The sequence below is a fragment of the Sus scrofa genome, chromosome 2 (genome assembly GCF_054392235.1).
Source record: "Sus scrofa isolate SSC_HxYL_T2T_F1_AM1 chromosome 2, Sscrofa_HxYL_maternal_Yorkshire_Landrace_v2.0, whole genome shotgun sequence".
Classification (NCBI taxonomy): Eukaryota; Metazoa; Chordata; class Mammalia; order Artiodactyla; family Suidae; genus Sus; species Sus scrofa.
Genome location: NC_139384.1, coordinates 100350398 through 100367822, shown reverse-complemented (window position 1 = coordinate 100367822; position 17425 = coordinate 100350398). Strand labels below are relative to the sequence as shown.

At 38.6% G+C, this 17425-nt stretch overlaps 1 protein-coding gene across 3 annotated transcripts in view; it reads left to right on the top strand.

Moving 5' to 3' along the window:
* The window catches only part of ACOT12 (acyl-CoA thioesterase 12), a 50051-nt gene that overhangs the window by 18795 nt on the left and 13831 nt on the right, over positions 1-17425 (top strand). For 2 of the 3 annotated variants that reach the window (XM_021084505.2, XM_003480872.5), the window contains 7 exons: positions 1189-1324; positions 6919-7075; positions 8641-8760; positions 9624-9774; positions 10296-10351; positions 10636-10699; positions 11356-11439. In XM_021084505.2, the coding sequence (XP_020940164.2) occupies positions 1189-1324; positions 6919-7075; positions 8641-8760; positions 9624-9774; positions 10296-10351; positions 10636-10699; positions 11356-11439 (768 nt within the window). The remainder of the gene's footprint in view (positions 1-1188; positions 1325-6918; positions 7076-8640; positions 8761-9623; positions 9775-10295; positions 10352-10635; positions 10700-11355; positions 11440-17425) is intronic. The other variant, XR_014838162.1, reaches the window with a different exon arrangement.

Below are 17425 nucleotides of genomic sequence, written 5' to 3'. Positions count from 1 at the left end.
CTCTTTAACACACAAAATGTACTTCGTCTGCAGGTTGGAGAACCAAGGCCTTAATTTACCAGGTGGTCCTTTATATCCCACTAAAATAAGACTGTGTAATTAGTTAAACCAGTCTAAGCTCTCTGTCTCTATGTCCCCAAACAAATTAGAAGAAGGAGTTCAGGGGAGTTTAACTTTAAGCATATATTAGAAATCACTAGCTGTTTCATCCTTATCTTGGTCAAGGGTCAGCACCAGCGTTTACATGTCTTGTAAATAAGCGTGGAAGGACGCTGGTCCAGCTGTAAGGTGACTCATAAACACAGGCCAGCACTCAGGCATTTCTGGAGGAGTTTGAACACTTGGTTCTGTTGCATCATATTTCCAGGTTTCCAGAGGTCAACTAGAGCTTTATTCTGATATATTGATTCTTTTGTTTTGCTTATTAGAAAAAGTTTTCACCGTGTGATGAAATTTCCAAACTGGGACTATCTCTTGGTACATGATAGCTTTCTCTAGAACATCTCTATTCTCTCCCCTTGCTATCTTTTTCTTTTTTCTTTTTTCTTTTTTTTTTTTGTCTTTCGTCTTTTTAGGGCCACTCCCACAGCATATAGAGGTTCCCAGGCTAGGGGTCAAATCGGAGCTGTGGCTGCCGGCCTACGCCACGGCCACAGCAACTCCAGATCCGAGCCACATCTGTGACCTACACCACAGCTCACGGCAGCGCCAGATCCTTAACCCATTGAGCGAGGCCAGGGATCGAACCCACAACCTCATGGTTCCTAGTCAGATTCGCTTCCACTGCACCACAATAGGAACTTCTCCCCCTTATCTTAATTTTGCAAAAGGTATAAAACATGTCTTGATAAGAGGAGTCAAAGTCCCTCTCCTCATTCGTTAATGTGAAGAATTCTTGTTTTGTACTTCTGTGGAAAATTTTTTAAATCAGGAGTAATTAATATTTGGGAAATTTTTTAAGGCACATATCTTGTATGAACAAATAATTAGGCCTATATTGATTTTTTTTTTAGTTTAAAAATATTTTAAGAAAAAATTAAGTTAAAATAAAATATGTATGAAAACACCCATAAATGCTTTAACATTGAGTTAGATAAAAATGTAGCATGTCATTTGTTTCTGCTAAATTCATGTTGTGCTTTTATGATTTAACAAGGCAATTAAATATAAATGTTTTTCTTTCTCTAGATTCATTTAAAACCAGTCACACTTCTAACTGAACAAGATCATGTGGAACATAACCTGGCTTCTGAGAGAAGGAAAGTTAGGTTACAACATGAAAATACCTTTAAAAACTTGATGAAGGAAAGTGGCACATTTGATGGTCAGTAAATCTACTTACAGGGAATTTAATTATATGGCTGCGGCCTAGCATGTGATCTATCCTGGAGAATGTTCCAGGTGCACTTGAAAAGAACATGTATTCTGCGGCTATGTTGGTCCTTTCCAGTAATGAGAAAGAAAACCAGAGACAGAATGAGAAAGAAAACCAATTCAGGTCAAAGTTCCTGACAAGATGAATGTAAAATTGTCCAGGCAGAATGATGACACAATTCTGAATGAATATCCAAAGTACAAGAATTGAAATTGACCTCCGGATGGGTATTCCCCTGTCTGGAAGCCTGTGGAAAGGATGAGCTTTGTTTACTGTGTTTAACATGAGTACATAGCCAGAGCTGTGAGCCCAGATGGGTCTCTAAACCTGGGAGAACCCTATTTCCCCATTGATTGGCAGTCACCTGCAAAGAGGCATGCTTCTGCCCCAAGGTCCATCCACTAGACTTAACATATTTCTGCAGTCATGTCATAGCTGATGCTTATAAAAATACGACCTGCCCTAGTACCCACCTCTACATGTCTCACTGAATGCCATGTATGTCTTCATAGGAATCCAGTAGCTTTTTCTTTAGTTAGCCCTCAGAAAAGGAATTGTCTTATATTTAAGTCTTTACAATGTCTCTCACAGTATAAGGTCTTTTCTCAATGTTTTAATTTTATCCTGGGAGTTCCCGTCATGGCACAGTGGTTAACGAATCCAACTAGGAACCATGAGGTTGCGGGTTCGATCCCTGCCCTTGCTCAGTGGGTTAAGGATCCGGAGTTGCCGTGAGCTGTGGTGTAGGTTGCAGACGCGGCTCGGATCCCGAGTTGCTGTGGCTCTGGCATAGGCTGGCAGCTACAGCTCTGATTAGACCCCTAGCCTGGGAAACTCCATATGCTGCTGGAGCGGCCCAAGAAATAGCAAAAAAAGACAAAAAAAAAAATTTTTATCCTGGCAACACAATACTCAATTATGCACCTTTCTCTTTTCATTTAACAGTATATTTTAGGGATGGATTATATAAATTTATTTTGAACAAAAAAGAAGTATCATGTAAGTAAGAGAAATTAACCTAAAAAACTCAATCAATACTAGTTTGGGATGTTTATAGAATATTATCTAACAAAATCAGTACTTTAAAAAAGATAGAAGTTGGAAAGGATTTAAGATTTCACATGCTCTTTAAAGATCACTTTAGGAAGCAATCCAATTTTGATTACCACAATGTGGTGGGCTTAAAGTCTGGAAAAAACTGAAATTTCCAGATAAAATATTTATAAACATCATTGCAAACACATCTCAGCAGGCAAAAAAAATAAGAGAAAGCCTGGAAGTCTATAAGTGATTAGAAATACAAATGCAGCAGTGTAAGGAGACACAAGAGCTGGCATTTTCTCAGAGGCCCCTGTGGGTGCTACACCTAGAACCTATGTTTTAATGGGCTTGCCAGTGCTCAGGAGACACAGCCAGGTGGAAGCTTGCATTAGGGAACCATACCTGGAGCTGCAAACTCCCGAAAATGATACCCTCAGTGGGTCAACTGGAAAAATCCCATTCCTCAGAGAGCTCTGGTAAGGATGCTTTCCACTTAGCCCTGGGTGGAATGGGAAAAAAAAAAAAAAAAAAAAAAGCAAAAAAACTGTTTCCCTCTGAGGATTCAATCACAACTACATTCTCAAGCAGATTTGGTGTCAGAATTCATATAACTTGTTTGGCCTGAAACAGACCAAGGGAAACCCAGTGTGAAGCAGTACTGTGTTAAGTACCCTCAGGTGGTCTGCAGCCACAAAGGCCAATCCTCTGAAGAAATGACTTTAAGCCCAACCCTCAAGAATTCCCATAGATAAAGATCTAAGAAATACGAGCTTCTAGGCAACAACCATAAAAGATAAAAATACGTCACCAAAATGCAAATGAAGCAATAGTCAATAGAATGAGGTCCTCAAAGACTACAGATATTGAATTTATCATATAAAGAATTTGAAGTAAGAACTTTAGTATATTTTAAGAAATAAGAGTATCAAAAGAATGCAGGAACAAGAAAATGACCTAGAATATTTGAAAAGAAGCAAAAAGAATTTCTATACAAAAAGAATATATAATAATTAAAATTTAAAACTCAATGAACAAAATAAACAACATTTAACATGGTAAACTGGAAAAATGGATCTGAAAAAGAAAAGGGAATATATAAGAGAGATTAGGAAACAGAATGGAGTAAGATGTCTAATAAGCATCTAATCAAAGTTGCAGGAAGACAGGAGAAAAAGAATGGGAGAGAAGTAATATTTGAAGCAAACAACATAGACATTTCATTAAGAGGTAATGCTGAAGTTTAATATACATATGAAAAGATATTCAATCTCATTATTAAGCAGAGAAATGAAAATTAGAACCAACTTGAGATACTACTTCACATCCACAAAGCTGGAAAACTTCAAGAGTCTACAACTCCATTTAAGCGAAAATGGGGAGCAGTGGGAATTCTACTAAAGAGCAGATAGAAGTACACATCAGTACAGCTATTGTGTTACTTAAAAGAATTCTGTTGTTAGTGAGAACTGTGAATGTGGAATAAATCAGCAAAGTTAACTTTATTCATCCATCCATTCATTTAATAAATATTTACTGAGCACCCACATTCTGAAATTATATTGGAATAAAAAAAATCAGTCCTTGCTCAATGGAGATTAGAATCTAGTGGATCGGATAATCAAAGAACACACAAATAAATATAAAATTATAGCCATGACATAGAAGATAACCAGCATGTGGCACTGTGGTTGTTAGATATGGACCTCTTGGCCACCCCAGTGTCATTCAGACTCATTTACACCATGGCTGGGCAGAAAAATCATCATTTGTAATAAAAAGAAGAAGGTTCCACTTAGGGACTTTCCATTGAGGGATCATATTTGGGGGACAGTCACTGATGTCTTTGCCCAAAGTCTTAGAATCACCGGAGTAGAAATAGGGCTGAGAATGTAATTTAAACTGAACTGGGGGGAGTTCCCGTCGTGGCGCAGTGCTTAGCGAATCCGACTAAGAACCATGAGGTTGCGGGTTCGGTCCCTGCCCTTGCTCAGTGGGTTAACGATCCGGCATTGCCGTGAGCTGTGGTGTAGGTTGCAGACGCGGCTCGGATCCCGAGTTGCTGTGGCTCTGGCGTAGGCTGGTGGCTACAGCTCCGATTGGACCCCTAGCCTGGGACCCTCCATATGCCACGGGAGCGGCCCAAGAAATACCAACAACAACAACAACAAAAGACAAAAAATAAAAAAATAAAAATAAATAAAAAAATAAACTGAACTGGGGACTCTTTAAGGCATACCAACTATCCAGGGGGTTGTGTTGGAGGCATTGTCAGCCTGTGCCCATCCACTGATGTAAGTGCCACTGGGGCAAAGAAGGCGGCAATAACTGTAAATAGTGCTCCACTTTCAAGCGACCCATGTCAGCCCCTGTTCCTCTTTTTCAAAGTTGTTTCTAAGTTATATGTATTTCCAGGCTAATTTTAACATTAGATTTCCTATTTCTACAAAACACTCCATTTGTGAATTTTATTTGGAATTGCATTGAATCTATAGAACAATGTGGGGAGAATGAAAGTTTTGACAATATGAACATTTTCTGACCAGGAACACAGTATAGTTTTCCATTTATTTTGCTCTTTTTCATTTCTCAGTAATGTTTTGTAAATTTCCGTGCATAAGTGTTTGATGGGCTTTGTTTTATTTTTGTGGTCGGACGTCTCTAAGAATTTAATCATTGTGAAGTTATTATAAATGGTTTTTAATTTTTATTTCAACTTGTGTGTTGACAGTATATAGATCTACAACTGATTTTTGTATATTGAGCTTATCCTGCAAACTTGCTATATTAATTTCCTATGACTGCTGTAAAAAATTATCACAGACTTCATAGTTTAAAACAAAACGAAACAAAAAAATTATAGCCATGAAAGAAAGGTACAAGTGAGAGCTCCTAGCGGTGGGAGCCAGAGGAGGCTTTCCTGAGGACATGTGACTGAGATGGGCCAAGAAAGAAAAGAAGGAGCAACAAGGTCCTACTATAGAGCACAGGGAACCATATCCGATCTCCCAGGATAGACCATGATGGAAAGGAATATATACATAAACACAGCCACTTTGCTATACAGCAGAAATTGGTACAATATTGTAAATCAACTATGCTTTAATAAAAAAAAAAATTTTTTTAAGAAAGAACAGAAGGTAAGTGGAAGAAGGTGGTAGTGGTGGCCAGCAGAACCGCTGCCGACCGAGGGAGGACCATGTGCAAAAGCCCTGATGTCGAAGAAGACACTGTTTAGCTTAGGAACTGGAAAAAGGCCATTGTGGTTGGAACAAAGGGAGAGAGACTGAGAGAAAATGGGTGGCAGCAGACTAGCTGGGGCTGGAGAAGGAGGCACAGGCCAAATAAGGAAGGAAGGGCTTGAGGCCATGAGGATGATTTGGGATTTTTCTAATAGGACAAGGGGACGTTACAGACAAGTTTTTAAGCAGGAGACCCAAAGGATCAGCAGAATGAAGGGGGAGAAAAGAAAAGACCAGCAATTGATTAAAAATATAAAAATTACATTAGGAAATGGAGTTAAAAGACTCTGTAACTACACTTCTCTGCTCACTTATATGTGACTTGGCCAAGAATGGCTCCATCCCCAGCTACCAACAACAGCTGGGCAGATCTGTGCTCTCTTTCAGCTCTGCCTCTAATGGTACAACCAGGATGGTACCCTTGATTTGTAATTCCTCCCTGCCTCTCCTCAACAACAGCACGTGAGATTTAAGCCTAGCTGGTGATTCACTTGATGATGCAGGAAGGGTAATTGAATACATTTTACTGCTTTGCAGCCAAAGTAAATGATTTCTCCATTGTTGAGAGTAAAAACCAATTTGTCAGTAAATGAAGCAGATATGATTCAAAAGAAGCAGAAAAAGACACCAGGGATACACTGTATTGTGTCTTTTCTCTTTGTGACTGCATCCATTACAAAACAGAAACCACAGGAGGCCACATTCTGATTCTGAAGTGTATAGTACAGCAAACCATTCCAGAGTCTCAGTGTCTGTGACCCTTTAAAGTTCAAATCACTTTTTTTCAATAACTTTATTAATATACCATAAATGGCCCATATCTAACATGTAAAACTTGATAGATTTTGAGTCACGTATACCCTCATAAAAAACCATCACCACAATCGAGATAATAACATATCCATCAATCCCCGAATTTCTTTCTGTCCTGACCTGCTCTGATCTGCCTCTCTTCCACCTGATGCAACCCAAATTTAAACTTAATCATTCTTTTAATTAAATTTCTGGTTGACTTGTAAAATAACTTGGCGTTCAGTCTCTAAAATATCCTCTCTGATCTGTTCTTATCCAGTTCACTGTAAATACCCATGGTTCAGAGCGACTGTAGAATAAAACCTATTTATTTCCTCAAGAGTTTTAGGTCTTTGGTAGTAATTCAATGTTTCTAAAAATCCTGTGAGTTGAGTGTGCTGCTGGGAAGACAGGCTGTAGTCTTGGGTTCTGCGTTTAACTCCACCATGTTTGTTGACACCCACCTTTCAGGTTCCATTTGTGATGAAGAGGAAGGAACGGTTTCCACAAGGGGTACCTTCGTGCAGAGCATCGAACTTGTTCTCCCACCCCATGCAAACCATCATGGAAATACATTTGGTGGCCAGATTATGGCTTGGATGGAGACAGTGGCTACTATTTCTGCAAGGTGCTTGGTTTTGACCTTTGGCTTGTGATCTTGGGATCAGTGGGAAGAGGAAAGAAAGGGTCTGAGACTCAGCTCTTGAGTGAATCAAGGAAACAAAGAGAGGGCAATGTTGCCTTTTTATCAAAATGAGAAAATGATTAGTCCATTTTCCTGTTTACCTTAGAATTATTTTGCCCTTTTGTTTGAAGGTGAGTGTTTAAATTTTTGTTTCAAAAATAAACAGAAAATGACAGTTCTTATCCTTTATTCTGAATTATGTATGAATGTTGATCTTGTGACACCGCAACTCTTTGTAACAATAGTTATGGCAAAGTAGACCGGGAATAGAAACAGAAGACAGCCTCTATCTACACTTAAACATAGTCAAGTTATAAACTTTTTTAAAAGGCAATTTACAATTGGTTCTGACCTTTGAAAGTGTTGGTTAGAATCAGTATGGCCAAAGGATTAGCTAAAAAAAGATGAGAAAGAGGGAAGAATTTGGAAAATTACTTTTAAGTTCTCCTCAATTTCAAAAGGGCTATTTTATGATTAATGGAACCATGTAGGTAATCGAGCAGCTTTAAAGAACACTGTGTACTCTGGAAATGCATTTGAACATGATCTGCCCTTCTGACAATTTTTGTAACCACTGAAAATTGTTAAGGTTTTATTTTCCCAAAATCAAAAGAATTCTATTATTAATACGTCTATGGTTATGACTATGGTTAGAAACCTGTGGTTATCCTTCCTATAAATTATGCACAAATATGAGAGCTTGTTTTAAAAATGACATTGTCATTCTTAACGCCAATAAGGCATTTGAACCTGTTTCATTGTAAAGGCTTACAATATAATTAACTATGGCAGCTTCTGTTCACTCACTGTTGGCACAATTCTTTAGAGTAACTGCATGACTACTATGGGAATCCAAAATGTAGAAAATTATGAAAGTAACTTTCTGAGATTACATTTTCGTTATGGGTTTTCAAAACCTTGCACACAAAAAAAAATGTAAAATGTATATATACCTGGTAGCCTTTCAGGCTTTGTGCAACAATCCAGGTGATTTTTCTGTGGGGAAAAAAAAATAAGTCTTTTGCTATGTGGGTGAATTCAGGTAACAGTGGAGCCAAGGAACTCATGTGAGTGGCACCAGCTGGCAGTTCTCGTCACTGTGCCCCACTCCAAATTGGGACTCACAGCCTCCTGTGATTGTAGTCATGAGCTGTCAGAGGAATAAAACCCTCAAATCAGAACAAAAGACAGTGGTTGGTTTTTCAGAGGGACTTCCACAGAGTGCAAAAGACAACAAAGAGACAACAAAGAGAAACACCAGCATCTTGGTAAAAACCCCACGGCCTAGGGACATGGTATTATTTCCCAAAACATTTGCAGGCAATGTGCGGGACCACTCTCAATGCACACAATCCAAGTATTTATTTCCCTCTTGAGTTAAAAGAGATGTTCATTTAGAAAGCACCTTGAACACTGGTCTATTACATCCATCAAGCAAAGCAGCCATTCCTGAAGATATTTTGGAGAATGATCACGTCTTCTCTCTCTTCTTCCCTTTGTTTCATCAGCCGCCTGTGTCGAGCGCATCCCTTTCTGAAATCCGTGGACATGTTTAAGTTTCGGGGACCGTCTACAGTTGGAGATCGTCTTGTCTTCAATGCCATTGTCAACAATACATTTCAGACCTGGTAAAGCATGTCTAGTGCTCTTACCCTGCTATAAGTGAATTCAAACTTGTCCTTAAGTGGTGTTTTGTCATTTTATTCCAACCTGGAGGTGAGTATAGGGACAACTTCAAAGTAACCAAGTGCCTTCTAATTTTTTTCTTGAAACGTCACTTAACCTTCAAAATCTATAGAACCCTCTGTTCCACTTGAGGCCTCCTTACACCAAGTATATTATGATAATTTTTTTTTTTTCATAATAAGGATGACTGTACGTCCCACTTGATCCAGGATGGTCCTGGTTTGTACTTGTCACAATTATTAACTCTTCCTTTCACTCTCAAGAGTCCCAGTGACCTATGTGGTCAACCAGGTCATAAGAGACCTGTCATTTATCACCATGAAGTCCAAACCACTTCCCAGTTATCCAGTTATTTTTATTATTCTTGATACACAATAAAAAGATTTAACTTAGTATTTTTTCTTTTTAAGTGTAAAAAAAGAACATCTATATTTCCTATGCAGTTTCAGTGTTTGATGCTTTTGTAATTACAGAACTATTGTTTTTAAGAGAGAAAACTTGACTTTGGCACAATTGAATGCCCCTCCCCCATTATGAAAATATGTTCATGAATGTATGTAAAGTTCCACTGGCCTTTTTCCCGCTTCATAGTGGGAAAGTAAAGTGGAAATGCTCCCAGGAGCTTGTACCTCAGATCCATCGACCTGATAAAATGGATTTGAACAGCTGGACAGATTAGCAGTCACAAAGAAACAACCTAGGGCCCTCATTCTCTTCCTTGCCTGGAGGAGGAGGTGGGGTGGTGGGCAGAGGAAGCCCGGCGTGCTCAGGTTCTCTGCCTACTGCCCTCGTTGCCCTTCTGCAGTGTGGAAGTGGGAGTGCGCGTGGAGGCCTTTGACTGCCAGGAGTGGTCTGAGGGCCGAGGCCGTCACATCAACAGTGCTTTTCTCATTTATAATGCTGTCGACGATAAAGAAGACCCGGTCACGTTTCCCAGAATCAAACCCATGTCAAAGGTCAGTTATCAGCACATGTAGTTCAGGTATCTGAACACTTACTTATTCTGGGGGAAGCTGTGGGTACAGAGCTCTACTCAGACTCTCTCTTTGCACCAGCAACAACCTTCATGGCTATTCCCCTTTGGTTTTCTTTCTTTCCTGTGTTACAAAGCAAAATGGGCTATTTCTTCTTTTTCCAGTTCACTCTAATCACTTAGAGTCACTGTCATCATTGAAATGATGGAGGCCCCGAAGTCCTCACCTTTACTCGGGCATACACTGCTGTTGGAAGTACATTGTCTTCAGTGTCACAATTCTGTCTTCTCCCACTTTACATCCAGTTCTCTATGCTGCTCCGCATTTGTTGGATTTAAGTCTTTTGGAATAGGCTGCCTCATTGCCAACTCTGACCCGAAGCCTTTTCATGCAGGGACTCCTTGTTCCAAGTAGCCTCTTCAACTGACTTAGAAAAGAGAGACTTAAGGATTGAGCTCTGAGATATTAAAAATTTACTGATTTTACTCTGTTTTTTGTTTAAGGATGATTTTAGACGATACCGCGGAGCTATTGCACGCAGGAGAATCCGCCTTGGCAGGTAAGGGACTTAGGTAGAGGGATTTTATGGAATCTTCTCTTATCTGACAAATTACATAGCAAAGAGCCCCCTCGGGGTCTCTATTCTCACATAATATAAAAAGAGAAGGTCTGATGTTTTCTGACTATGGGGGCTACTATGATGGAAATTGTTCTTTCTGATCATTCCACCAGTAAAAGCAGACTTTTGAAACTGCTGATTTCAGTTCAAGAAAGTGTCATAGTTTTTGCTGTGTGCTAAGGGGAAGAAAGAAAACTGTTATTTAATGTTTTAATTTTTTCCAGAAAATATATTATTTCTCACAAAGAAGAGGTTCCACTTTGCATACACTGGGATATTGGCAACCAGGTGATGACACTTTTATGATTTGAAGTTTTTCATGTAAAAATCACTTCCTTACAAAAACTGAAATTCCCTCATTTAACTGACTCATGCCTATGCAGGTTAGATGAAAAGGAGAATTATAGTAACCAGTCATCTCAAAATGGAATAAAACTAAGCTGTCAGTAACTAGTTATCAGCCAGTTGCTTCGTTGCCTTATTTGAATTAAGTGTACAGTTCCCAAGTCACAGACTCTGGATCAAATGCATTCAAGCAGCTTGATACATTGAGATCTGGTGTCATATCATGGTTCCTGCTGAATGATATACCCACTGGCTTGCAATTTTATAATACAGCAACACAGTATTAGTTTCTGACCATAAAATGTAAAGGGAAATCCAAGTTTACTTATTACATGTTGATTACAAGTGATACTGAATGGTATGCTTATCTTTGCTCAGGATACCAATTAAAATGATATTTATTTGCTAAGCATAGGAGACTCACATTATCTTATCTGAATTCTGAATTAAGAGGTTGGGACAGAAATTATGTTCCTGTAACTTAGTTCTAACCTCAATAGCAGCACTTTGGCTCTAACAATGTCCAGTTTCTGAGCAGAAAATATTTGATCATATATCTGTGCATTGAACTCACAGCTTTTCAAATATTTGCTTTTTAGGTATCTTTGAGTAATGGCAATGTGGAGGCTCTCAAAAATCTGGCAGCCAAAAGTGGTTGGGAGCTTACCAGTGCTGTGGAAAAGGTAGGAGGCATCCAGGTATACACACAACCTGTCGCCCATCACAAATGAAAGTTGTCATGTTGGTGGTGGTTTTGCTACTTCTTCTTTTTTTTTTTTTCTCTCCTTTTTAGGGCCACACCTATAGCATATGGTAGTTCCCAGGGTAGGGACTGAATCAGAGCTGCAGCTGCTGGCCTACACCACAGCCACAGCAACACGGGATCCAAGCCACATCTGCAACCTACACCACAACTTACAGCAATGCCAGATCCTTAACCTACTGAGTGAGGTCTGGGATCAATCCCATATCCTCATAGATACTAGATGGGTTCACTGCCACTGAGCCATGACAGGAACTCCCAGTTCTGATGCTTCCAATACTGCTTCTAAGATGGTAAAAAAAAAAAAAATGGAGATAAAGATGGCAGAGTAAAGCACAGTGAGCTCACTTCTCACCACAAACACATTAAAAATACTTCTATATGTGGAGCAATTTACACTGAAAACAAACTGAAGACTGGCAGAAAGACTCTTATACAGCAACCAAGACTGTAAAGAACGATCCACACAGAGTCAGGTAGGAGGGGAAGAGAAGCGACCAAGTCAGGGCCTGCATCCCTAAAAGACGTCATGGGGGGGTTATCACACAGGCTCAGAGATCCTCCCCAGAGGGGGAGCAGTTTGAACCATGTGCTGTGCACCCCAGCCCTGAGGTCTGACACCAAGAGAAGGAGTCCACTTAGCTGGTTTGAAAACCAGTGAGACTAACGAACAGGAAGGCTATAAGAAACCCGGACTCCACTGTTAAAGAGCACTTACATGCTGCGTTACCCTGGGAACAAGGCAAAGGAAGCAGATTGAAACCTCCCAGGGTTATGGCTGGTTTCCTGGGACCACCCTAGTGTGTATCCTGGCCCACATCAACCACCTGCTCCAGCCTATATAGCTCCATCACAGCTCCCCACTAGGGGGAAGGTTGCCAATGCTGAGGAGAATGCACAGTCGGAGGAAATGGAGACAGCTCAGACCAAGCACTACATCTGAACAGGGTGAGAGTGGCCATTACTGGTATTCGCAAAAGTGATGGATCACAAGCTGATGTGCCAAGATCACCCAGCACATGCCCCAGCTTACACCAGGTACCTGCTCTGGCCCTCCTCACTCTAGCACTGCTCCCATCTCTGGTTAACAGTGCCATTGTCTGTGTGGAGAAGAGTACACACATAAAAGGAACAGAATCAGCTTTGACTCAATCCTCAGGGCTTCTGTGCCAGCACCCTGGGATCTGACACTGCCCCTAATAGGGCAGTAATGGCCACTGAGCATTGGAGAAGCCCCAGCTCGCACCTAGCTCTGCTTTATCCCTTTCATCTCCAGCCTCAATTCCCACCAAGGTGATAGCCACAAGTACACCCTGTGGAAGAAGTGACCCATCCTCACTTCAGACCCAGCTCCCACCAAAGCCACAGGGCACACATAGATTGCATATGGATGCTCCCACACAAGGATACCCCTTCAAGACCAAGATAACTAACCACTGCACCTAATTTCATACAGAGAGAAGAAAATGGAGGAATTTGTTTCAAATGAAAGAACAATAAAAACCTTGACAAAACAACTAATGAAAGAGATGAATAATTTACCAGATAAAAAGTTGAAAGCATTAGTAATAAGAATGCTAAGTGAACTAGAGAAAAGGACAGATTGAACACAATGAGAATTTTAACAAGGAACTAGAAAATATTTTTTTAAAAAAAAGAACCAGTCATAACTGGAGAGTACAATAACTGAAATGAAAAACACACTAGAAGGAATTAACAGCAAACTAGGTGATAAAGAATGCCTAAGTAATATGGAAGATACAATAATGGAAATCACCTAAACAGAACAGCAAGAAGGAAAATAAATTTTAAGAAATACAAACACCAGATTTCAGGCAATATTACAAAGTCACAGTAATCAAGACAGTGTGTTAATGGTATCAAAACAGATATACAAACCAATGGAACAGAATAGAGAAGCCAGAAATAAACCCAGACACCTACAGCCAACTAATCTTCCATAAAGTAGGCAAAAATATAAAATGGGAAAAACACAGTCTCTTCAGCAAGTGGTGCTGGGGAAACTGGAGAGCCACATATAAATCAATGACACTGGAACACACCCTCATACCATGCACAAAAATAAACTCAAAATGGCTTAAATTTATACATAAGACAAGACACCATCAAACTCCTGGAAGAGAACATAGGCAAAACATTCTCTGATATCAACCTTGCAAATGTTTTCTCAGGTCAGTCTCCCAAGGGAACAGAAATAAAAACAAAAATAAACCAATGGGACCTAATCAAACTGACAGGTTTTTTCACAGCCCAGGAAACCATTAAAAAAAAAAAAAAAAAAAAGACAACTTAAAGAATGGGAGAAAATAGTTTCAAGTGATGCAACCGACAAGGGCTTAATCTCTAAAATATACAAACAATGTATACAACTCAACAGCAAAAAAGCCAACAACCCAATGGAAAAATGGGCAAAAGACCTGAACAGACATTTCTCCAAAAAAGATATACACATGGCCAACAAGCACATGAAAAAATGCTCAACATCTCTGATTATTAGAGAAATGCAAATCAAAACTACCACAAGATACCATCTCACAACAGTCAGGATGGCCATCATTAATAAGTCCACAAATAACAAATGCTGGAGAGGGTAAGAGAAAAGGGAACCCTCCTGCACTGTTGGTAGGAATGTAAATTGGTACAACCACTATGGAAAATAGTATGGAGGTACCTCAGAAAACTATGCATAGAACTACCATAAGACCCAGCAATCCCACTCTTTGGCATATAGCTAGACAAAACTTTCCTTGAAAAAGACACATGCACCCGCATGTTCATTGCAGCACTATTCACAATAGTCAAGACAAGGAAGCAACCTAAATGTCCATTGACAGATAACTGGATTAAGAAGATGTGGTATTATACACAAGGGAATACTACTCAGCCATTAAAAAGAACAAAATAATACCATTTTCAGCAACATGGATGGAACTACAGACTCGCATTAAGTGAAATAGGTCAGAAAGAGAAAGACAAATACCATATGATATCACTTATATCTGGAATCTAATATATGGCACAAATGAACCTTTCCACAGAAAAGAAAATAATGGACATGGAGAACAGACTTGTGGTTGTCAAGGGTGAGAGAGTGGGATGGATTGGGAATTTGAAGTTAATAGACGCAAACTATTGCCTTTGGAATGGGTAATTAATGAGATCCTGCTGTATAGCACAGGGAACTATATCTAGTCACTTACGATGGAGCATGATAATGTGAGAAAAAAGAATGTATACATGTATGTGTGACTGGATCACCTTGCTGTTCAGTGGAGGATTGACAGAACACTGTAAACCAGTTATAATGGAGAAAATAAAAATCATTATAAAATTTTAAAAAATACAAACAGTTAAAGGAAAATTTGGGTAACATCAAGCATATAACATTTACACTGTAGGAGTCCCGGAAGGAGGAGAGAGAGAAAATGGTCAAAAATGTATTCGAAGAAATTATGACTGAAAAATTCCAGAACCAGAAAGGGGAAACAGATATCCAGGCACGAGAAATATAGAGAGTCCCAAACAAGATGAACCCAAAGAGACCTACACCAAGACATATCATAATTAAAAAGACAAAAGTTAAAGGTAAAGAGAGAACTAAAGGCAGCAAGAGAAAAACAAAAAATATCATATAAAGGAAACCCCCCACAAGGCTATCAGCTGATTTTTCTGCAGAAACTTTATGAGCCAGAAGAGAGAGGCATAATATATTTAAAGTGCTTAAAGGGCAAAACCTACAACTTAGGTTACTCCATCTAACAAGACTGTCATCCAGTATTGAAGGAAAGCTAAAGAACTTCTCATACAAGCACAGAAACAAATAAAGTCATCAGTACTAAACCAACCTTAAAATAAATGTTACAGGGTTTTCTCTCAGTGGAAAAGAAGTCTACAACAAGAAGTAATAGGAAAAGAAAAATTCCACTAATAAAGGCAAATATATAGTAAAGGCTGTGGATCAACCACTTAAATAAGCTAGAACAAAGATTAAAAAACAAAAAAATCATAAAGCCATAAGATCAACTATAACTACAATAAATAATTCAGGGATAAACATGAAGGTGTAAAATGTTACAACAAAAACATAAAATGTGGAGAAGGAGAGTTTTTAAATGTAGATCTTTTAGAATGCGTTTGATCTTAATGACTATCAGTTTGAAGCAAGCAGATATAATTACACTACAGCGTATATGAACCCCATGGTAACCACATATCAAAAACCTAAAAAGATTCACAAAAATCAAAAAGAAAGGAATACAAGCACACTACTAAAGAAAACATTAAACCACAGGGGGGGAAAAAGCAAAAAGAAGAAATGAACAGAGAAGAACTTCAAAAAAAAAAAAAAACCTGGAAAACAAGTAATAAAATGGCATTATGTATATACTTATCAATATTACTTTATTTTTAAAAATTTTTTTCTTTGCTTTTTTAGGGCTGAACATCAGGCGTATGGAAGGTCCCAGGCTAGGAGCTAAATCAGTGTTACAGTTGCCAGCCTATGCCACAGCCACAGAAATGTGGGATCTGAGCTGTATCTGTGACCTACACCACAGCTCATGGCAACACCAGATCCTCTACCCACTGAGAGAGGCCAGGGATCAAACCCACACCCTCATGAATACTAGTCAGATTCATTTCCACTGCCACAACAGTAACACTTCTAGCTATAGATAATTACTTAAATGTCAATGGATTAAATGCTCCAATTAAAAGACACAGGGTGGATGGTTGGATAAAAAAACCAAGACATTCTATATGACGCCTACAAGAGACTGTTTCAGAGATAAACACACACAGACTGAAAATGAGGGGATTGAAAAAATTTTACATAAATAGAAGAAACAAGAAGGCAGAAGTAGCAATACTTGTTTTAGATGACAAAATAGACTTTAAAACAAAGTCTATAACAGAAGACAAAGAAGGACATTATATAATGATAAAGGGATCAATACAAGAAGAGGCTATTATACCTATTAACATATATGTACCCAATACACAAGCACCTAAATATATAAAGCAAATACTAACATATATAAAAGGAGAAATTGACATTAATACAAAAATAGTAGGAGTATTTAACACATCACTTATATCAATGGACAGAATAGCCATATTGAAAATTAATAAAGGAACAGTGCTCTTATACAATAGACCAGTTGGACTTAAATCTGCAGAAAATTCCATCCCAAAGCAGCAGAATACACATTATTTTCAAGTGTACATGGAGCATTCTCCAGGACAGATCACATACTAGGCCCCAAAACAAGTCTCAACAAATTTAATACAACAGAAATCATATTAAGCACTCTTTCAGACCATAACATCATGAAATTAGAAATCAATTATAGGAACAAAAGTTGAAAAACACCAAGCACATGGTGACTAAACAATATGTTACTAAGAAACCAAGAGGTCAATTAAAAATCAAAGAGGAAATCAGAAAGTACTTCAGGATAAATGAAAATGTAAATGTAACTTTCTAAAATCTATGGAATGCAGCAAAAGCAGTTCTTAAGAAGGTAGTTCACAGTGATACAAATTTACCTCAAGAAATTAAAATAAAAAATCTCAAATAAACAAACTATCTTACCATCTGAAGGAATTAGAAAAAGAAGAACAAAGCCCAAAGTAAGCAGAAAGAAGGAAATAATAAAGATCGAAGAGGAATTAAATAAAATAGAGACCAAAAAATAATGGAAAATATCAATGAAGCCAAGAGCTGTTTTTTGGAAAACACAAACAAAATTGATAAGCCTTTTGAGAGACTCATCAAGAAAAAAACAGGGAGGACCCAAATAAACAAAATAAAAAAGCAAAGAGGAAAAGTTACAATAGATATCACCAAGACACACAAAAAAACATAATACCGTAAACAATTTTAT